Here is a 23,120-nt window from a genome sequence, read left to right as displayed (position 1 = left end):
GGAAAATTCAATGCTAGGTGCTGAGGGCCTACTATGTGCTTGGTACTGACCTAGGCACAGATCCTCTCTCTCTGAGTTACACTTGCTGCTGTGTAACCATGGGCCCCAAGTTTCTCTCTTGTCTCTCACCTGACTCTGGTCTGTTCAGGAGAGAGGTCAAAGCATTAGTTAGGCATGTCCATGCCTGACGCTCAGAGAAGCAAGCTTAGGAAATGAAAGGTGACTGACTAATCAGAGGACAAGAAGGCTCTTTACAGATGAGGCTTCAAGGATCCCATATGCAGGAAATACTTAATGAAGAGGCAACATATGGTACAAAGTGCTGGTCTGGTAATAAGAACCCAATTCTACTCTCGACATTTTCATAACTGAGCAGTGTTTGGCAACAAGCCCAGGTTTCTCTGAATTCATATTCTAAACTCGTTGGAGGCAAAGACCTAGTAATTCTGTGCAACCAAAGCTCAAACTTGCATAATGGCTTGATCAAGGTTAAGGACATAGTCTGCTGTCACTGAGCTCAAGAGGCAGTTACTGTCCCCACTGTGTGCCCAGCACTGCTAACAGCAGAGACTGTCTTCCTGAGCCCATTGACAGCCAGCTGTAAACTAAAGACTGTAAAAAAACTGTAGAAGACTGTAAAAGCTGTAAAAAACTGAATTCCTTTGCATTGTGTCTGCTTTTTTAGGGCTGATTCTCTGCTGCTAAACCATGGGTTTTATTTAGAGGACAACTTGAAATGTTTTTTTCTATAAAAAGGGGTGGGGGGAAACCAACAAGCAAGTGAGGAAAATGGAACCACAAAGAAAAAAAAAGAAAACAGCAATCTTAAGAGGCAGCTTGGGGTTACAGGAAGAAATCTGGAAGCTCTGTATAAGGGTTGGGAGTGGAACACATTGACTTCCTCGATTTTAGATCCAAAGAGGCAGAAGCAATCTTTGAGAAGGTCTCTGTCAAAGGGAGTTGGTTCAGCAGTTCAGAGCAGGGACTGGTGCCATTCTGCCAGAGTTCAAACCACAGTTATTAGCTGTGTGACCCTGGGCAAGCCACTTCCCGCTCTGTGCCTCATTTAGCTCACCCATAAAACAAGAACAATTGTACCTGCCTCAAACGGTTACTGTGAAGAGTAATTCAAGTAATACGTGCTAAGCACTTAGACCAATGCAAGGTTCACAGTAAGCACTACATTAAGTGTTAGATGCCTACAGCCATCAATACCGCTTATTGCACTTGTACACACTTTGGAGTGCACAGAGCGGTTAGGCTCTGCAGTAGGAGAGCCTGGGGAGGAATTCAGCCACCACCACTTCCTGGCTGTGTGACACTGGGCATGTTAGTAACCTCTCTGTGCTTCAGTTCCCTCATCTGTAAAATGGCACTGCCAATGCCTACTTCCCTGGATTGTTGTAAATATGAATTTAGATAATCTATATTAAATGCTTAGCACAGTGCCTGGTGCACAACAGCTATGCAGTAGATGCCTGCTATTATTATGCATTATTATTACATGGTCCAACACAGCCAATTAGTAAGTAACGATTCATTCTTTTTTCTTTTCAAAATGTTTTCTTCTCATTATAAAATTAATAAATGCTCCATATAGATATTTGAGAAAATGCAGACTCATACAAAAAATGAAATAAAAATCAGTAATCCTCTCCCACCCCAGATACCCAGTGATGGCCATATGTATTCTGTTTCCTTACAGTCTGCATCGGAGGGCGCATGGGCTACCATGCACACACAGTTTGGTTTTATGTAATTGGGACCACACTGCCTACAAGTACCCTGCATTTTTCACTTCATGTTACCTGTCTTTTTATTAAACATTCTAGGAAACATGATTTACTGGCTGCCAACACCCCACTGCAGAGAGGTACTTGGCAGGTCCCTACCCCTCCCCACCTTGCTGCAGCTTTTTCTCCTGGTCATGGCTGGTTATCTAATTGCCAGCAACAACTTGACATTGGTAGTTTTGTCTTTTTTTTCTTTTTATAACAAGAAAGGTGAAGAAGGAAAGAGCAGTTTGGGGGAAGGGGTACGTGGCCCCAAAGATCCCAGGCTCCAAACAATTATGTCTCTCCTAAGCACAACATGGTTCACTGGCGATTTTCTAGGAATCGTTAGTTACACTGGAATTTAGAGGATTTCAAAGGCAAAGAGCCAGAAGATTTGGGTGTAAAACAAAGCTCCGGTTAGGAATCATTGCTCCAGACATGAACCCGAAGTTCCTGGGGGTCACTCTTTGCTATTGTACCCTGTGTCACCTGCCTGCCATAGCCCTCAGCTCAGACACTGCTGTGTGGGAGCGGTTTATGCTCCTGGGCAATGAGATAAAGGCCTTTAGCAAGTGCTTGCAAGCTTTTCCTGCCAAGCTCTAGGCATTCTCAGTGCCCAATCACAGCCTCCTGCACACCACCACACGCCCTTTCCTTTTTGTTCCTGCCACCCCTCCCACCTCACAGCTGTGAAAAAAAGAAACCCATTTAAATGCTGTCCTGAATGGCCCTTTGGAAGTATGAGTGGCAGGTCCTGCCACACCTCTCTTGCAGACCAAGGAAATCCACTGCAGAGATGGCTCGTTTTTCAGTAAAGCAGTGTTACTGCTCCCAGTGCAAACTGGCAAAGAAGAGAAGGGAGAATCAAGTTTTTAAAACTCCTTGAAGACAAAGGTGTAGTTTTGCAAACTGTTAAGCAGAGACCAAATGTCAACTTAATATTATCCTGATAGCTTGGCCTAGCGCAAAAGCCTTCTCCTTATTCCAGTGGCTGCTGTTAATCCCGGGCAAATGTCCTCAATCCCTCATTAGCGACACTAATCAAAGCACCAGAGTGTCAGGAGAACCTAAGTGAGTGACAGCATTTAAGAATTTTTAAGCTTCTCATTATTCCAAATGCACCAGTAAACATGCAAATTACCTTTTCAGAATATAGTGTAATATGCAATTCTACTAAGCGCCCTTCTACCTAGCACCCCCGACCCCCGCATTTTCTTTTTTTACAGCAGCAAACACAAAACTCCAAAAAAGGCTCTCAAGGGACTTCAGAGAACACTCCATTTTCCACATTTTCTTTCACAGATTGGCATGTTTTTCTATACCACATGAGCCCCTGCATGCTAGAGATGGTGGGAAAACCTCCCAGTGTAAGTCATAACTGGTATTTCCTAACACCTAAAAGTCTACTTTGCTCAGGAATCATGCAATCCTTAAACTACAAAGAGAAAAATTATGCCCCTGAGTTTCCTGAATGCAAACAAACAGTCTGGAAAACAGTAATGCGAGAACGGATTAGTGAGGGGTCTTGATCAGCTTCTCTTTGTAATTTTCCCTTTAGCATTTTATTAAATATTACCCACCCACCCCCATGGACAGGCAGAAATACATAGCATCACTGTGTCTTCCTACTTAGAGTGGTGTTTTTCATGGCAAATACGTGATTATCAAGCCAGTTTCCTCTGTGTCTAAATAATAAGATAACGACCTGGCCAAGGAGAAATGTTCCACCCTTGGGATATTTTAGCTTTAACGACAATATTAAAAAAACAATGCTACCCAAATCCAAAAATCTACTTTATAAACAAACACACATGCTGTTTGTAAAGCCACGAACCCTACTGTCAACCTTTGCCTGGGCAACCCAGCTCCAAAGAACTTACCAGCTAGTCAGTGACACGTACATTTGCTTGCTCTTAGGAAGAGTCCATCACACGTGGTGGGACTGTGGCAAGAAAATGAAAATCATGGGCCCCTGAGGAGCTTATTTGCTCATCCTGGACACTACCAAGGGGTCAAAGTACATTGGAAAACAAAAGCTCAGTATAATTCTGATGCATTTCAGAAATCAAATCCGTTATATTTTCTTTAGGTATATTTTAAAGTTACATCCTATAAGCAAAGCAGCAATAATAATTTAATTATAAGTGGACCAATGTGCCACGTGGGCAATTTTGATATTGGTACTGGATTTTAAAGGGGTGAGACAAAGGAGTAGAGCTCAAAAGACAGAGGAAGAGGCAGCAGGAAAAGAGGGAAAACAAGGTGGCCTGTGCTGTCTGACTTCACTTCCAGCCTGATCCAAGACTTTAGCAGGCCCCATCGGCCCTTCTCTCTACCCTACTCCATTCTTGGAAAAAGAAGAGAAGCACATCAGAGATGAGGAGGAGATGGAGATGGGGAAGTGTGGATGGGGGAAGGGAGAAACCAAAACACTTTTAGGCCAATTTCCCCAACCTAATCCCCAGATCTTCAGAGCTGAGGTGAAGTCTGATGGAACGTGTTTCATTACAGAGGATCTCACATATCACAAAAAATTCTCCTCTCCTTGCAAAGATTACATATAATAAAATCTGACATGCTGGTCTGTGAGTACTGACAAAGATTCTCTGCTTGACCAAACTTTAGTCAGGCCCCTGAACCTCCTCCAAGGACCATCCGTGCATTTCCTCGTAAAATCCAGTTTTGGCAAAGAATCCTGCTAAATCGGTTGCACAAGAAGCCCCCACCCTCTGTATCTGACTATCCTCAATATCCGATCAGGTTCATCAACCTCCACCATCCTCCAGGTGATGTCTGATCACTCCAGCCTGTCTTTAGCAAGAATCCTGTTAGGTCGGTTTAGCCAGAAACCCCTTAACCCCGATGTTTCCTCTTAGTAATTTTTCATCCACTGACAATCACCCTGCTCCTTGGCTATAAATTCCCACTTGCCCATGCTGTACTCAGAGTTAAGTCCAATCTCTCTCCCCCACTGCAAAATCTCATTGCAGTTGTCCCTTCACCTATCATGAATAAAGTCCTGAATAAAGTCTTCCTTACTGTGTTTTAACATGTAACATTGGTTATTTTTTTCTTTAACAGCATGAGTGTAGAATCCTGAACACTGGGTATAAAAAGGCTTAATTCTATTTCTTAACCCTATTTAACATAAGTCATTCATTCATTCAACAAGCTCAGTGTCTATTTCAAACCAGGCATGAGAGACACGAAACACCACAAGACACAAAACATAGACCCCAGTCAAATAAAAACAGAATTAAAAACTGGTAATTGCTCTGAAGAAGGGTTTTTAAAAAATATGTATAGTAGCCTGTGTGAGGTAGGAGGAAGTGACATCTTAGCTGAGATGAGCAGAAAGAGGTTCCAGGCAGAAGGAACAGCTAAACGCCTAGGGTAGGAGACCCAGGGGCGCTACAGGAGGTCTGAGAGGTAGGCAGGGGCCAGATCATGCAGGCTGGAGTGGGCCATAGGGAAGGGAGATGGGAAGTCCCCAAGAGTTGAAGCAGAGGAGGGACATGACCTGAGGTCAGTATACCAAGGTCACTGGCTGCTGCTGAGGAGTGGAGAGCTGAGTGAGTCCAGTTGGCTGTAGGACAGGTGTGGGCAAACTTTTTCTTAAAGTGCCAATCAAAATTTTAGGCATTGTGAGCCGAGAGGAAAAACTCAAGGACATGTACATATGTATAAAACAAAAACATATGTAGAAAACACATTCCCACAAAATATTTATTGACAAAATTCAAAATGTAATAATTATAATGGAGTATAATTTTTTTAAATGCAGATCTACGAGTGAGAAGAATGGAATTCTTCTTTTGAGGAACAACAGTTTGCTTAATTGGTGTTCTGCTGCAGTAGTGTAAAAGCAGCCGCAGACAATATGCAAATGAACGGGCATGGCCGGTCTCAGGCTCCAGTGAAAACTATTTATGGACTGAAATTTGTATTTCATGTAATTTTCATGTGTCCTCAAATATTACTTTTCTTTTGATTTTTTTTTTCAACCATTTGAAAATGTAAAAACCATTTTTAGCTGGAGGGCTGTAAAAAACTGGTAGTGGGCTGGACTGGGCGCATAGGCTGTAGTCTGCCAACCTCTGTTGCAGAGTGTTCCGCATTCTGGACGTGTCTAATTGTTTGCTCATGTCTAACTGTTTGCTCTGGATGTGTCTAATTGTTTGCTCATGAATTCATTTTGGGTGATGCTCTGTATTCCTCATAGAATCACAGCAAAGGCCTTGTGATATAAGGTCACTCCATTACACGTGACAGTAAATTTGATCCATTTTAAAGGAACGTTTTCTTTCCTCTTTGTAATCAGAAGTAATCTGTAGGTGATACTTGTGATCCTCAGAACATCCTTCTCCCCAACAACCTTTCACTCAGTGGTACTAGTTTTCATGGGTGATCCTTGACTGACTCAATCATTACATTGGAAGTCACAAAATAATTTTGATATCATTTTTAATGGCTCCCTAGTATATCATTTTTTCGATTATATAAGAATTTATTTATTGAATCTCCTGATACTAAAAATTTAGTTTGTTTCTTTTTTTGTGGTTGCTATAACAAGCGATGCTTTCATTCATATCCTATAGTTATATATTTCTGTACAATCTATGATTAGTTACTTAAGGAAAAATTGCTTCAAGTGAAACTGGGTCATAGAGTATATCCATTTTCTGAAGGGTTTGATCTATATTGATAAATTGTGTCTTAGAGAATTATACCAAGTTTTTTTCCCACTAGGAGTTATAAGTGCCAGGTGCCTAACACTCCAGCCAACATTTTAAAAGTATCATCATCAAATTGATAGATGAAAATGGTTTCTCATCATTTTAATTTGGTTTATTCAACTGTAATGAAGTTAAAACATTTTTATTTCTTCTGCCTGATCATATCCTGTGCCTATTTTTCTTTCTTTTTAAAAAAAAATTTATTTATTGAATCAAAATCGATTATATGTATTTGGGGGTTGAACACTGAGATATGTTGATCAAATCATAATTATTCTTTATGCACCTTGTCCAATCTCTCCCCTTCCCCATTCCCTTCCCCCTCTCCCCATAATTACCCTAGATTACTTCTCTCCTTCTGAAAGAATAATGGTTACTTTGTTGATTTGTTGCCTAGATGATCTGTCTAATGCTGAGAGATGTGATCAGGTCCCCTAATATTGTCATAGAGCAGATGCTTCTTCAGTCACTCTGAAATGGGCTTTGTGGAGAGAGACATCTTCTTCTTTTCTTTGTCTCTGCTGGTGACTCTCCTTGTGTCAATGCACCCCACCGGTTGGCGGACCATCTGCGTGGTGGTTGTGGCGTCTAGCCACTTTCACGGCAGTCATAGTTATTATGGTGGCTGTTGTGGGCCACCAAAAGGAGGTGATGTTTTTGCCATGCTCCCTGGCACTGGCGGTGTGCCTGGTTGTGGGAGGAGGGTCTGGTCCCCTTCTCCATGTCGCGGGTCCCAGGGCATGCCCCGAGGTGCTGGCACAGCATGCCTGGTTGTGGGATGGTGGTCCAGTCCCCTTCTCCATGCCCTGGGTCCCTGCGTGGGCCCCGAGGTGCTGGCATGGTGTGTCTGGTTGTGGGAGGGCGGTCCAGTCCCTTTCTCCATGCCCCAGTTCTCTGGGCAGGCCCCGAGGCACTGGCACAGTGTACCTGGTTGTGGGAGGAGGGTCTGGTCCCCTTCTCCATGCCCCAGATGGGCCCTGAGGTGCTGGTGTGGTGTGCCTGGGTGTGAGAGGAGGGTCCAGTTCCCAGCTCCATGCCTCAGGTCACTGGGCAGGACCCCAGGTGCTGGTTCGGTGTGCCTGGTTGTGGGAGGGGGGGTCCGGTCCCCTTCTCCATGCCCCGGGTCCCAGGGTGGGGCCTGAGGTGCTGGTGTGGCAGGCATGCCTGTTTGTGGGAGGAGAGTCTGGTCCCGAGTTCTATGCCTCAGGTCCCTGGGCAGGCCCCGAGGTGCTGGCTCAGTGTGCCTGGTTGTGGGAGAGAGGTCTGGTGCCCTTCTCCATGCCTTGGGTCCCCGGGTGGGCGCCAAGGCACTGCTGTGCCTATTTTCCTATTAATCCTTTCCACATTGTTCTGTTAACGTTCTTTACACACTAAGGACACTAATTCTTTGCCTTTAATATGTACTGTAAATATTTTTCCAAATTGTAGATAGTATGTTTTAAAAAATATTAAAATTTGTATGGTTATTTCGGTAAAGGGCCACAATAATCAACCACATCGTATATTGACATAATAAAATTAAGAAAAAAAAATTTGTATGGTTATTTTCCTTCTAAATTGTCCTTATAAAAAATAAAAAAAGGAATAAGGGAGGGAATGCAAAAAATTAAGTAAATGTGGAATTATTTTTGTTTATTATGAATTTAAGCATCTTTAAAGAATTCCATAATGAAGTATTAAATTTTATTATTAGCATTATCAAATTCTCTTCTGATTTTCACTATTTATTACATATACTACACAGCTGATTTCATTATGCACAAAAAGTGCGTTGTTTTTAATTCATCATTTCATATCTACTTTTCCATAATCAGCACAGATGTAATTTTTAATTACCACCATGGCATAATACAATTTTTAATTAACAGTATGCATATTTCATTTAGTTCTGATGAACCATTTAAGATCTATTTTTTCACTAGAATAAAGAGTATTGCTGTGCACATCCTTATATAAATTCTTTTTGGCTCCTTTATGGTTAAATTCTTAAATCAGTCTCAAAAATAAAACTTCCAGATTACTAGGGGAAAAACTATGACACATACAGGTTTATTGTTTTGTGCCAGAGAACACTCCAGAAAGATCTGTTCAACATTTACTGAGTCCCAGACATTTGTGTATAATAAGCAATGTTTAAAAGGGATTATTTCCCCAAATCCCCAATAACATGGGTTTTGTTAACTTTATTTCTTCTGGCTAAACTTAAGGGTATATTATGGTATTTGAAGTTACATAAGTTGCACTTCTTCAGGGCTAGCAAGTCTGTATAAGATCTATACGACAGTCTCATGCATGTTTCCTTCACTTATCAACTGTTCATTACCTTGTTGTGATGACCTTGAATTTGACCTTGGATTTGGGGTTGAATTTGGCAGTGAACTTCAATACTTGTTTCTGTTCTTTCTATATCTGTTAGAAAGTTTTCATATGCAACTCATGCTATGTGCTTTCTTTCCACTCTTAAAGGGCAAGGGACAAGTTACAGGCAGGTCTATGCCAATGGCACCTCAGATATGGTCAGTGTGCAGAGCTAATGTCACAAAGGGTGACATCTTGGGCATCTCTCACCTCATGGGGCCTGTGGCCTGTGTCTTTTCAGCAGGGCCCTCAGGCTTCCCCTTCGTAACCAATCCTCCCTGTGGCCATGTCTGACTGGAGGGTTCACCCCAGCCATGGAGATGGCAGGGCAGTTCTATTCCTGGCTTCTGCTGACTTGGCTCATATCATCCCTAAGCAGCTCCGCTTCTGCCATACTTTCCTATCATTCATTTTCTACTGAAAACAGACCCTCAGAGCTGGCACTAGACTTTCTTCACTGAAGTGACATGAGGAACGGAGAATGAACATGAGGAGCCTCCAGGTTTCCCTTAGAGAAAAGGTTTGCTGCAAGCGTTAAGTGCTAGCGTTCTGCTAAAATGGTGGGGTGGGGACGATTTTGCATCCCCCCACCAGGCACTCAAAGGGGACATTTGGCAATATCTGTGGACATTTTTTATTGCCACAATTGGGGCGTGCTACTGGCATCTAGTGGGTAGAGAACAGGGATGTTGCTAAATGTCCTCCAATGCATAGGACAGTCCCCACAACAAAACTTATGCAGCCCCCAAAAGTTGATGGTGCAAAGGTTAAGAATCTCTGTTCTAAAACAAAATGACCACTCTCTGTGCCCCCTCTCCTAAACCCAAACCAAGCTATCAAACCAAGAGGGAGTATCCAGCAACACGAACTGAAATAGACTGAATTCAGTCTAGCGAAGGCAGTGAAATTTCATTTAGAGATTTCATATTTTGTTGTGGTCTTTCTTATGACATTTAACTTACATGAGCTGGAACTAGGGGACTGAAGTCCAAGCTATCATTATCACCAAATTACACACTGAACTTGACCTTACAGTGCCTCATCCACTGTGCTCTTAGGCACAGTCTCTCACATGAGGTTTCCAGTGCGATGGAAAGTCACTTAGGGAGCTTGTACCATGCAGCAGGAAGTAGAAAGGAAATGACACTAGACCGATGAGATAGAGGTAGGAGCTGCCAAGGAATGGGAGAGAGAAATACCTGGGCCAGGCTGGTTTGTAATCAGACCCTGAAGCCGCCAGAGTCAGCTACCTGAGATGCCACCTGCCACACAGGAGCTAGGCAGTGGCTGCTTCTGAACATTTAAAACTTTCAGCTCCAGCATATTCAAGCAGCTTATGCTTCACAGTAAACCAAATAGAAAAAACAAGTCTTACCGAGGGTGCTGGAGGTGGGGGAGGGGGAGGAGCCCCCAGAGGCGGGGGAGGTGGAGGCAGAGGAGGTGGTGGTGGTGGTGGCACGGGCATACGTCACGGAGTTGGTGTCTCTTGCTTATGAATGGTTCCAAGAGAGTGGTTTCTGCTCTGAAAAAGAGAAAAGGGGTAGTTTTAAACTTGGATGTCTTTACTCGTACACAGGTAACACATGTCTTACAGACATATGCATATTATAGATAGTTTCGTTCTTTCACGTGTTTGTTCATTCATTCATTTAATAAATACTGAGTGTTCACTGTGAGGCAGGCATTGTGCTAAGTGCTGGAGACTGACAAAAGTAGCCAGATTCTAGAGATAATTAGGTGACACAACTGAGTTTAGCTATTTGTGTCTTAATATAAACACAATATATAAGTATATAAATAGCCATACCCCATTCCATAATTATTTTTTCAGATAACTGAATTCTACTTTGCTAGCACTGGACTTGTAGTTTTGTCATTCTCGGTGCATTCTGTAAACTCCCATTTTTCTAAGCAGAGCAAGTGGATGAAATCTAACCTTTTCTGAATGTTGCAGTCTTGACATTACTCATGATGCCAGCCTTGAGCGAGGCTTACGGAGGGTGTCAGTCGTTTTCCTGCCTTTTTCTCTACCATCAGTTCTTACTTTGCTTGCTGTTTGTGTGTCGTGATTTGTACATGGCCATCTGCGTGGGAACATGCCACCTCTCCTCTGCATAGACTTTCTATCTGATGTTTGCTACACAGAGGGCTTTTTAGCATGCTCTGCAAACATGGTTCTGTTTCAAACAGTTAATATTGTAGGATGTCCGATCTCAGGATAAATGTGGTATTTCTCTGCGGAGCATGTGTGCACATGTGTGCATCTGTAGACATGTGTCTTAGAACCCCTATCAAGGCACACTGCAAGGACTTAAAACCTGTATTAAAGAAAAACCCCACAGTTGACAAGAATATGGAAAACCTATATGAGAACCTAAAACAATTTAAGCATAACCTGAAATAAACCTTAGACTTAGGCAGGGGTGATTTAGTCACTGGAGGGCCAGAACAGGCCCTGTCCCTCTGTTTTCTCATCTTTCAAATCCTATGGCATTTATTTTATTTCATGTTAATATTCTTATTTCTACAAAGGCAAAAAGCAATTATGCAACATGATACTTTATGCTTAACATAGTCCACTGGATTTTGTTTACCGAATATGTTAGTTCTCTTTATCTTTTATATCTATGTCTTTTATCTACATATATCTTTTATGTACATAGTGGTTACTATCTGACAGGTTAATCATATTAATTTCCACAACAATCTTCTAAGTTCAGTAGCAGTATTCCTATTTCTATAGGTAAGGAAGAGGATATTCACAGACATTAAAACTTTTGCCCCAAATCATACACACCTAGTAACTGGTAGACCAGGGATTGAAACCCAGGCTTAACAGGCTCTAAAGTCCAGCCTCTTTCCAATGTGATGTTTAAATTACTGTGGTAAAATAGAAATGATATAAAATTTATCATTCTAACCATTTCAAAGTATACAATTCAGTGGCATTAAGTGCATTCACAATATTGTACCACCATCCATCTCCAGAACTTTTTCATTATCCCAAACGGAAACCCTACACCCAATAAACAATAACTCCCCACTGTTCTCTTCCATCAGACCTTGGTAACCTCTATTCTACTTTCTATCTCTATGAATTTGCCTATTCTAGGTAACTTATAAATGTAGAACCATACAATATTTACCTGTTTTGAATCTGGCCTATTTCACTTAGCACAGTGTTTTCAATGTTCATTCATGTTGTAGCACATATCAGAAATGCATTCCTGACTATTCCATTATATATATACACACCACATTTTGTTTAACTGTTCATCAGTTGATACACTTGGGTTGCTTCCACCTTTTGGGTCCTGTGAGAATTGCTGCTATCAATACTGGCGTACAAATATCTCTTTAAGACTTGCTTTCAATTCTTTTAGGTATATACCCAAGTATGGAATTGCTGTATCATATGGTACTAGCCTTTTTTCAGCAGGTTTAAGATTCCTCTAAAATTGTATAAAAATTGTAAATGGTATAAAATATACATGTAAGTGTAACTTTTGGGGGAAAGAGTCCATGACAGTTTTTCTAAGAGTTTTGAGGAGGTACATGAGCTGATCATTGAACAAGACCACACTTTTCTGATAAAGTATTTCCCTGAAAGAAGGGGACTGATAATTAATGTGCCACTGCCTCTTTCCTTGATATTAAAACAAGAACAGAATGACTGGAAAAAAAAAAATTAATGCTCATCAGAGTCCACACCATAAAATCATAGTAAAATTTGACCAGAGATCTCAGAGTGAGGTAGCTGCTTCTTCCAGGTCTCATCAGTGTTATTTCATTGCACAATCTGATACACAGAGTAACATAGGGTCAGACACAGGTAGCATTTTACAGGCTGAATGCTAGAGAAACTTGGGTGTGAGCCCACAATTTAGTTGGAAGAAGCATAAATGACCAGCTATTTGTATTTTAACAACCTCTTACACAGAAAGCACTGAGTACATTCTTTATATAATCTTTTATTCAGTGGCAAAAATATTTACTGTCAAAAATTTACAGCAGGAATTAAAGGGTTGGCTGCAGTACTCCTTGTAGAATAAGACAAAACAGAGAGGTCTTCTCTTTCAGCTAAGATGTATGAGAGAGATACATACGAGAGAAGATGGACTTGCTTCCTGGTAAAGAACAGAAAAGAGTCTGGAAGAATAACCTATAAAAACTAAAATGCTGCTTACCTAAGAGTTTTACCTAAGGAAAAATGACTTTGGAGGTAAGTTTAAGGAGCAACCGTTGCAGGGCTGTTTACGTAATCCCTCAGCACACAGCCAGATTACACTTCCCAGCCTCTTTTGTAGTTGTGACCATGTGACTGAGCTCTGGCTAATAGGACGAAGGCTCTACTTAATAGAAATGATGAGCTCCTCTTCTGTTTGGCTGATAAAGATCTTCTGCCCATGACTCTTCTCTCTTTCTTCATCCATGGGCTGAAAGCAAAGGTCCCGTGTGTTGGCAGAGTTGCAAGATGAAAGCAATCTGGGTCCCTGACTCACCTTTTATAAGACCACCTGCCAACACCTGATTAGACTTTACCTACATGAAATATAAACTTTTATACTGTTTAACCATGGAGATTTGGAGTTACTTCGTTATAGCCACTAATATTGAACCTGTCTAACACAGGAACTTGATAGAATACAATCAATTCTCATTATTCACTGTAGTGATGTTCTATAAAGTCATCATGAACACCAAATGTAGTGGATATAGTGGTTAATTTTATGTGTGAACTTGACTGGGCCAAGGGATGCCCAGATAGCTGGGAGAACATTATTTCTAGGTGTGTCCTTGAGGGTGTTTCTGAAAGAGATTAACATTTGAATCTGTAGACCAAGTAAAGATCTTCCTCACCGATGTGGGTGGGCACCATCCAACCTGTTGAGGGCCTGAACAGAACAAGAGAACTCATGGTCAACAGCACTTTGCTCCTGTCTGAACAAAGCTTGTTTAACACACAGATTGGCACATCCCAGCCTGCTTGGGCTTAGGAACACCCGGCAGCACTTCAGCACTATGCTTGGGGGCCTTTTAAACAGCAACATCGCCAACAATAAGCACATATTGAATCAAGTGCCATTAAAAAGAACCCAAGAAGGATGGGTGTTTACAGATGAGCGCTGAAACAAGAAGGCAGAGCCCTGCTGTATCCCACCTCAGCTGGGAACATGCGTGTTGGGTGACTAAAATTGTTTTCCACCTTTCACATGGCTGGGAATGACCACAAAAGCACATGAGTACTGACCTGGAGTTACAAATACATTTTGGCGAGTAGATGAATTCGCAAATATGGAAACTGTGAATAATGAGGATGGGCTATACAACTTTTGGAACCCCTAATATATGCTCAGCACTGTGATAGGGATTTCTAAGACATTGTTTTATGTAACCCTCTCAACAACTGAATGGTAGACACTGACATTCCATATAACAGGTAACCAAACTGTCTCAGAGAGGTTGTACAGTGTCTGATAAATTTCAGAAAGAGCATCAGAGCTGAGTTTAAAGCCCTAGTATTTCTGATCCAAAACCTCATTTCTATCACACCACATTGTTTCATTAACTTGATATGATTCAGGTCATACTACTTCTCTGCTTCCATTTTGCAAAGACTTAAAAATATTTTTGAGATTGTCAAGTGAAAGGACCCTATAGAGATTTGTGTAATTCTTCCACTTGCTCCTCCCTAACCTAAGTGCCCCTGTTCCCCATCTAGCTTTATCTTTAGGAATCTGAGAATGATTATGTGCTACTGGGATTCTTGCTGAAATCACAGGGAATGATTTTTTAAAATCTACGATTAAAGGATATTTTTATGTGCAGTGCTTGACACCTGTGAAGATTTTCTCTTGTCAGATACAATAACGGAGCAATTATCTACAGAAGTATTTATTAAAGTCTAACAGTTAAGAATACAGAGCTCCAGGAAGTCACAGGCTGTACCCACACGCTCTTTGACGCTTTGTGCTCTCCCGACCCATTTAAAAATGTAATTTTGCTCTCAAGTGTATTCAGAATGTTTAGGATAAAAAAAAAAACACCCAGATTCTAAAAGGCTTTTAAACTTTCAACCAACTCTGAAAAACAGCATCGAAATGCACATTAGATATTCAAGCACCACCAGATGGTGCTGAGGGAAACAGAACTAACACCTGCTTCCACGTGAGACCTTGAGTACAGGGGACAGTGCCAGTCTTGGAGTCAGACAGAACTGGTTCCACTTCTGCCTTTGCTTTTTCCCAGCTGTGTGACCTTGGTCAAGTCACTTAACCTCAGTGGGCCTCATTTTGCTTATTTGTAAAATAGGAGCTGTGATGCTTAATTCTTAGTTTGTTGTCAGGATTAAAACAAAAACTATAGATTGCTGTGGGTAATGTGGACATTTTGATGAAATTAATTCTTCCAACCCATGAATACAGGATATCTTTCCACTTATTTCTGTCTTCTTTAATTTCTTTCACCAATGCTTTATCGTAGAGATCTTTCACCTCCTTGGTTAAATTTATTCCTGGTATTGCATTTTTTGGTAGTTATTGTAAATGGGGTTACTTTCTTGATTTCTTTTTCAGATACTGTAATCACCCCAAAGAAAAGATAAGTGTTTAGGTGTTGGATATGCTATACACCCTAAGCAAATCATTCTACAACATATGCATGTACTGAAACAACACATTGTACCTCACAGATATGTACAACTAAAAAAACCCAAATACAGTATATAAGGAACATAGTACAGGTCCTGGCCCATAGCAGACACTTCATCTGAAGCTACATTTATCATCAGCACCACAAATAAGTACAATAAAAGGAGGAGTAAGATAAATGTCCCAAGAGAAGTAGAGATTGCTGAAGGAATGTCGTCATCAATTCAAACCTGAGGAGGGGGCACAATAAATAAACACTTGGGAGAAGCTATTGTATTTTTCAGCAGTCAAAAATACAGGAGTGTGTTCTAGTTAGCAGGAGTAGCGTACAAGCACAGACACAGAAGTGGGAGAACGCAGGCAGCCCAGGAGGTTCTGCAGGTGAGGAGAGAAGAGGAAAGGCTGGAATCACAGAGGGGCTTAAATGACACTCAACTGTTCTGCAAGTGTCTCCTTCACTGGGTAGGGGTGGACATCTGTCTTGTTGTAGCCATCCACCATCTTTTGAACACTTTTCCTGTGAGTCCTGTCTCCTCCAGCCAGAAGCCAGGAACTCCTTTCCCCACATTCCCTGCAGGCAGGCAGCAGGCTGTGACCACCGACTCAGAAGCGGGTAGATGACAGATGAGCAGGGCTCAGAGGACCCTGGGCTAATAGAGAAAGGCCTGGGTCTGGAGCAGGACACCCCTCTCAGCTCTAGCTGATTGATATTCCACGGGTATGCAAGCCTAGTATTAGCTAGACCTCCCATTTTTGTCCAAGAGAAGTCCCATATCCAGATTTCTGTGTGAACTCCCATTTTGAAATGTTGATAAGTAATTCAAAAAGCATTTTTACAAACCAGTGGGCCAACAGGACATGTCTGCAGGTCACACAGGACGCACAGACTGCCCCAGTGCAGCCTCCCTAGCAGGAACTGTTCCAGGCTGGGATGTGGGAGCCCCCCCATGATGCAGGTGCTGAGCTTTCTTTCCTCCTTCCACTCTGATCCCCTCTCTCCCCGCATGATCAGCATGTCAGTACCCATTCAGAAATAGCTGTAGACTGAGCTTGCCTATGTTGTTAATAAAAAAAATCATGTATGTCTGTATTCCACCTGAGCTTTGTGAGTAATTTCACAGAGAGATGACTCATGGGAAACAATTTTACACACTAGTTGTTCTCGTCAAAATTAGTCTGTCAGATTATAGCTGTTCACAATCAGAAAATGTGCTTGTTTTTAAAAAATATAAGCAAGAGGGATTACTGCTACCATTTGACAAAAGCGTTTTTTGTCGGTTCTAAAAATACATTTGAATAGGAATCTGAAAGTAAGGCCTGTGCACTCCTAACTTTTTATGAGTCCTTTGTTTCTTTGGGAAAAGAACAGAGATTTCTCACCTCTGAACTAGTGAAGGTGAATGAACCCCATGGGGCAATTTATATTTCATGCTATGGTCCCCACAGTGTCCTGCCACCTCTAAGGATCAGTCAGTTATTTATCAAAGGTGTCCTGCGGCCAGCAAACCAAAACCCACAAGCCCACGTGCAAACAAGGCACACATAAAAGGGTTCTGAAATGCATGTGCTAAAGTTTCCAAAGCTGTACGTAGAGTCATGAAGGAATTTTACTTTTTAAACCTTCTCTTTGCATGATGGTGAAAACAGTTTATGAGTGATCACTTTCTGTTGTCACTTCCTTATTGTTGAATGAGCAAATTCTCTGGGAGTAGCCCTCTCTGTGGACTTCCCACCTAACAAGATCTAATGCTCCAGCTACCACTTCTCCCAGTCGAGACTGTCCTCTTATTGGCCAAATGAAAGTTGCTGTTCACATTCTCCTCAATGGTATACAAATCCTGGAAATATTTAGGTTTTTTTGGGAGGTGGGGCAGGTGGGCCTGAGTAAGCAGGGGAGCAAGGAACAGGGTAGGGGGAAATAAAAAGAGCAGTATAATAAAAAGCCCTAAGCATTTATGTTCTAGATAATAGTAAGACGAATTAGACCTGACACAGCCTTTACTATATGTCAGGCACTATTCTTCGAGCTTTTCATATATTAACTCATTTAAGTGCCACAACATTCCAATGAGATAGATACTATTATTATCTCCATTTCTCAGATCAGGAAACTGAGGCACAGAGAGGTTAAGAAACTTGCTCAAGGTCACACAGTGAATGAGTGGAGGAGTTCGTATTCAAACCCAGGGCGTCTAGCTCTTAAGCACCATGCTAAGTTAAGTCACTTGTGTACATGACTTTTATAGTTTTGTGACATCCACACATCACCTAAACAAATTTATTTAATATTTATTATAAGCCAACTTGTGCTTTCAGTTAAATAAGTTTATTTTGAAAAAGAAACAATGGAAAACCAATACTACTTGCCATAGAAGGTAATAAGAATAAACACAATACTTATGAAAATAAAAATGTTTATTCTACATATCCTCTGAACTCATCTCAAGTTTCCCTAGTGATGCTTAAACCAAGCTTTGGGGAACAGTAATCTAGAGTGGTATTTACCAAACTTTAATGGAGGAAAAATCACTCAGGGGTCTTGTTAAAATGCAGATTGTGGTTCAGCCGATTTAGTAAATCTGGCCTGGGGGCTGGGATTCTGCATTTCTAACAAGCTCCCAGGTGAGGCCAATGCTGCTGGGCTGGGAACCACACATTGATTGAGCAGCTCTTGAATGTGGAAGCTTTTAAGAAAGGCACAGAGTCTCTACCCTAGACCTACCGAATCAGATCTTTGCGAGTATCTTATCAATAAGAGATTTTCATGCCTGTTAAAGTTTGTAAAGCCCAGTTCTAGAATATCTGGGGTGATGAAAGGGCCTGACTGAGAAGAATTATTTTCATGTAAATTCATTTAATTTCAGCAGGCTGGGTTCATGAAAATGCATGCTGTACTCGGAATTGGAAATGACATACAAAAGGGAAAGGGAGAGCAAGCTTAGTGCCCGTGCACCAGTCACCCAGGTGATAGGAGGGACTTCAACACCTGAGGGACACCAGCCTGGACATCGGCAGCTGAAACCGAATTGGCTCAGCCATGACAGGTTATTATAGTTAATTATCTGCTGAAATGCTTAAAGGATTAATATGGATTTGTCTATGTGAACTCTAAAATGAACAAACCTTAACCACAATCTAATACGGAACCTAGTATGTCACACCTACAATAAGCTCATAAATTGGTTTCCTTTTATAAGACTTATTGAAATGCAGATTTGTTCCCAGATCATTCACTGAATTCATTATAATATTTGAACAGTATTTGGTGAAGGGAAATGTGGAGTTATTGATAATATTTATCATTGACTCAGACACTTAAATTATGGCTGAATGTCATAAAAATCATTGGGTGTGTGGTTCCCAAGGTTGAAAGAAAAAAAGAGTGGTTTCCTATATTTCTTTTCCGCCCTCGAATTCACTAAAAGAAGAACTGCGTTTATTAAAAATACATGACATTAATCACACATTTATAAGTAAGCTTCATTTTATATAACAGTTATGCTTCTGAAAAACAGTATCTCTAGTTTGGGGAAATCGAAGTATTCCTTAAGTATAAAAAAAGGAGTTTATTATTCAATGGAAAATTACAATCAATATTATAAAATAATGACCTCGAAAAGTTCAGTTTCTCCCATTACACTCTTACAACACGCTTCTGACACAAGATGTTGGGGCGTTTCTCCCCACACACTAAGCAAACCACCAGTTCTGCAGCGGACACCAGCTGGGTTTCCTCCAATTCAGCTCAATTCCGACCATCTACCTGGAGGCAGTGTCAGATCCCACAGGGTGAGCGCTCAGTCCACAAGACTGTCCTCCACTTCAGATGCCAGTCACAAGCCTAGGCCTCTGGAACTTCTCACCAACCAGCTATAAACTGGCGTTCCCTCCTTCCTCTTCAGGCTTGACTAATTTGCTTGAGCTGCTCACAGAACTCAGGGAAACACGTTTACTGGTTTACTACCAAGGCGATTACAAAGGATACATGAAGAGATGTGTCAAGTGAGGCATGGGGAAAGGGGCGCGGGCTTCCATGCCCTTCCTGGGCCCACCACCCTCCAGGAACTTCCACATGTCCAGCTATCCAGAAGTTCTCTGAACCCTGTGCTCATGGGTTTTTAGGAAGCTTCATTATGTAGGCATGACTGAAGCATGGACAACCATGTAGAAATGTGACTGGACCTAATACTAACAGACCGAGTAGGGAAATCCAGCAAGACCTGTTTGTTCACATTCTTCCTGGCCTCTCTGTGCAGCCTTCCTTCTTCCTGGGTATGGGGCAGGACCCCTCCTGAAATGGGGGCCTTATCAATCATGATCAGACAAGGTGTGCCAGAGGATTTCTTTATGGCCAGCTCCAAAACAGAAAGGCTGGGGAAGATTAGAGTCCTGCCCTGGAGAGTCAGGAATGCGGAAGAAAACCTATATATACATATACCATAATATCACAGAGTGTAGGATGAGATAGTTAACTGACTGATTATTAAAGAAAGTACTACAATCTAAAATGAAAAGGGATGAGAAATGCAGGAGAAGTTCTGTCCAACAGCAGACCTCATTATCAACGTGGAAATAAAACATACTCTGGATGTTGGATTCTCAAAGCTTACGGTGCCCACTAGAAAAGCCTCACCTGGCAAGTTGGAAGGTGATGTAATCAAAGAGAAATAGTTTGATAGCTGGAAGAACTGGTCTCTAGCTCTGGCTTTAATACCCATCTATTTTCCACCTATGAAATGGTAAAGAGTGTTTCTTCTTTCCTAATTTGCTAAGTGTGAGGACCAAATACTTTTGAGATAAGTATTAAAGAAATTTAAAACAGCATATGGTCCTCTCCGAAAAATGAAGTTCTTTCAAATACAATTTTCTCAAGTAAGGATATGGTGGCTTCTTGGAAATGGAAATACTCAGCAGAGTGGAAGCGGCTTGCTTTAATTTTTAAATTAGAAAACCCACTTTTCATAAGCAGAGTTCGAGGTCTTCTGGTTTTAAAATGGTGGAGTGAAAATATCTGTTCCTTCCTTTTCTTGGAAATCATTTCAAAATAATAAGAAAAGAGAAAATCAGAAATATAAGCTAATTTTCTTTGGTAAAACTAGATTTTTTGTAAGCTTGAACTTCAATAAATGTGACAGGACTGCTCAATGTCAAAGGGTATGGATAAGATGTTGTAGAGGGTAATACTTGTGGCTGCAGACCTCAGACAAAGCCCGCATAGCACTGTTTTTCCAAAGTAGGAAGCACTTGCTCCTCAGCAGAGAAAATCCATCAAGCCTTCTTTAGAATAATGGAAAAGGGTATATAGGATGGTGAGCCAAGACCAGGGAGCAGGAGAGGTGGCAAAGGCAAGCCACTTTAGCAGGTGCACTCTAGAAATCAGGTGGGGCAAAGGACAGAGTGCATCGCGAGCAGCCTTAAAGCCACCATCTCTTCTGTTGGCTGGGGAATGGAGGGTCTGAAATTATTTGCGCGCGCACACACACACACACACACACATTTCCATTTCAATAGGGGTCTTATAACACACATCACCCACCCACCTTCCCCTTCCCTGTGACAGAGTACCTCCATGAGTCAAAGGGAATTCTTTGGTCTAGAACCTGCCTGATCTTTTCCTCAAGTAAATCTCCTGTAAGTACTTGGTCCAAGAGGAATTAACTCATTCTGTGATGAATAATAAAAAAGGGAACCAGTATAAGATCTATACAAAACAAAACAAAACAAAACAACAACAACAAAAAAAACAAACAAACTAGGGGAAAAGGGGAAAGGAACAGGAAGAAGAATAGATGATAGATGAAGAACACTTTTCAGAAAAAACACTGCTGTGAAGCAGATGAAAGCTGTGACAAGGCATATTAATCCAAATAATTTAATGAAACAACGAACCCTTTAAAACAACGACTCAAAGAAAAGAGATAGGGACTCTGAGAAGACATAGCAAGATAATAGAAGATGAAACATAATGTGACAGAATGAAAGAGAAAAATGAAGACCCCACTAGACAAAACCCCCCAAAAACAGGTGTTGTTGAAAATACACTGAGTACCATAGAGGATTGAGAAAAGTGAGCAGAATAAAATGAAAATGGACAAAGAATTTAAAAAGATTAGAGAGAAACTGATACATATGGAAGACAAATGAAAAAGATAACTGGTTCTCCCAAATAAAAGACAGAAATAAATGGAAGAGAACAAAGACTCGACTACGTAATTTTAAATATATAATGTAAGAAAACTTCTCAAAAATAACATTTATTCTATAAATTAAAAAGCCACATGATATCTAAAAAAAGATACAGTTTTAGACACACATTGGTCATGTCATAATATCCCAGAGCAATAATGGATAAGCCAAAAGTTTATACCCAGCCAAACTGTCATTGTAGTAAAAGGCAAGTAGCAAAATTTTTAAACACAAAAAATTTCTGTTACATGAATTTTTATTGAAGATACTACTCCAGGAAAAATGTCAGCCAATCAATATTGAGGAGAAAAAGTAGGGCCAAAGAAATGACAGTGAATATTGAATTAACTGTAGACGCAAGACTAAAACACCTGTGGAATTACGGTAACAGAAAGAAATGTAACTAATATGAACCATGGCAAAATAGAAAGATATAACTAGCAAATGTTATCAGGTAAAAAGGAACATAAAGTGGGAGATATATGTATATTGATTCCTTGGCTATCATACTCAGGTGGTCAAAAATATCTTTAAAATTAATAAATCATGTATATTTAAGAGCACAGAAGTATAATTCAAGTATATTAAAAGATACAAATGTAAATACTAGGAAACTAATGTAAAAACTAAGGAAAGTGATCATACCAACTAAAATTAAATAATAGAAAGGAGGTTTGGAAAGGGATAGAGAAGCGGGAGGAAATGGATATTCTGTATTACTTATGGTCGGAAGATACTCTTTAAATTAAACAACAACAACAAAAAAACCCTCCAAACCCCAGAGGATTGTAGAGGTTATCATTATAAAGGTGTTAAATAAAATTTGTAGGAGGCCACTGATTTGGACTAGGCTCTTGTACTGGGCTCAACAGACCAAACCAATATGGAGTCATTTATGCTAAATATGCTAACTAACTTGGGAGTATACTAAAAGCTGAGCTTTGGTTAGTTACAGCAGCTGAGCTTTAGTCAACTGTAGGAAGCCAGCTGATTCAAATAAGCTGTAACTAATTAAGTTGTTCTTTTTGCCCCACTTCCGTTTTCCATCCATAAATGCTGCCTGATCTCATGCAAGCAGTTCTTAGAACTTGTTCAGAATGAAGCCTGCCTGATTCGTGAGTTTTTTTTTTTTTTCTCAAATAAACTCTGATAAATTTAAATTTGCAAAGGTTTTTCCTTTTTAACAAAGGTAGCTATTAGAAAAAACTAAAAGTAGAGCACATCTCCCAAATGGAATAAATAGATACAAAACAGAAAAAAATACATTAGTGAGAGATAAAAAAGCAAATTAAGCAATTAAAAAAATAGAAAACAGAACACATAACAGGAATAATAACAAACTTATCTGTCATATCAACACATGTAAATAGGCTTAACTCACATATTAAAAGAAAAAGCCCTCAGATTGGATCAAA

The 23,120-nt window shown here is 40.7% G+C and overlaps 1 protein-coding gene across 2 annotated transcripts in view; it reads right to left on the bottom strand.

Moving 5' to 3' along the window:
- Positions 1-23,120, bottom strand: part of WIPF3 (WAS/WASL interacting protein family member 3) — a 101,396-nt gene that overhangs the window by 65,135 nt on the left and 13,141 nt on the right. For both annotated transcript variants that reach the window (XM_063100130.1, XM_063100129.1), the window contains one exon: positions 10,245-10,391. In XM_063100130.1, coding sequence (XP_062956200.1) covers positions 10,245-10,334 — 90 coding nt within the window. In that variant the 5' untranslated portion in view covers positions 10,335-10,391. The remainder of the gene's footprint in view (positions 1-10,244; positions 10,392-23,120) is intronic.

The sequence above is a fragment of the Cynocephalus volans genome, chromosome 6 (assembly GCF_027409185.1).
Source record: "Cynocephalus volans isolate mCynVol1 chromosome 6, mCynVol1.pri, whole genome shotgun sequence".
Lineage (NCBI taxonomy): Eukaryota > Metazoa > Chordata > Mammalia > Dermoptera > Cynocephalidae > Cynocephalus > Cynocephalus volans.
This window is presented reverse-complemented; position numbering and strand designations above follow the sequence as displayed.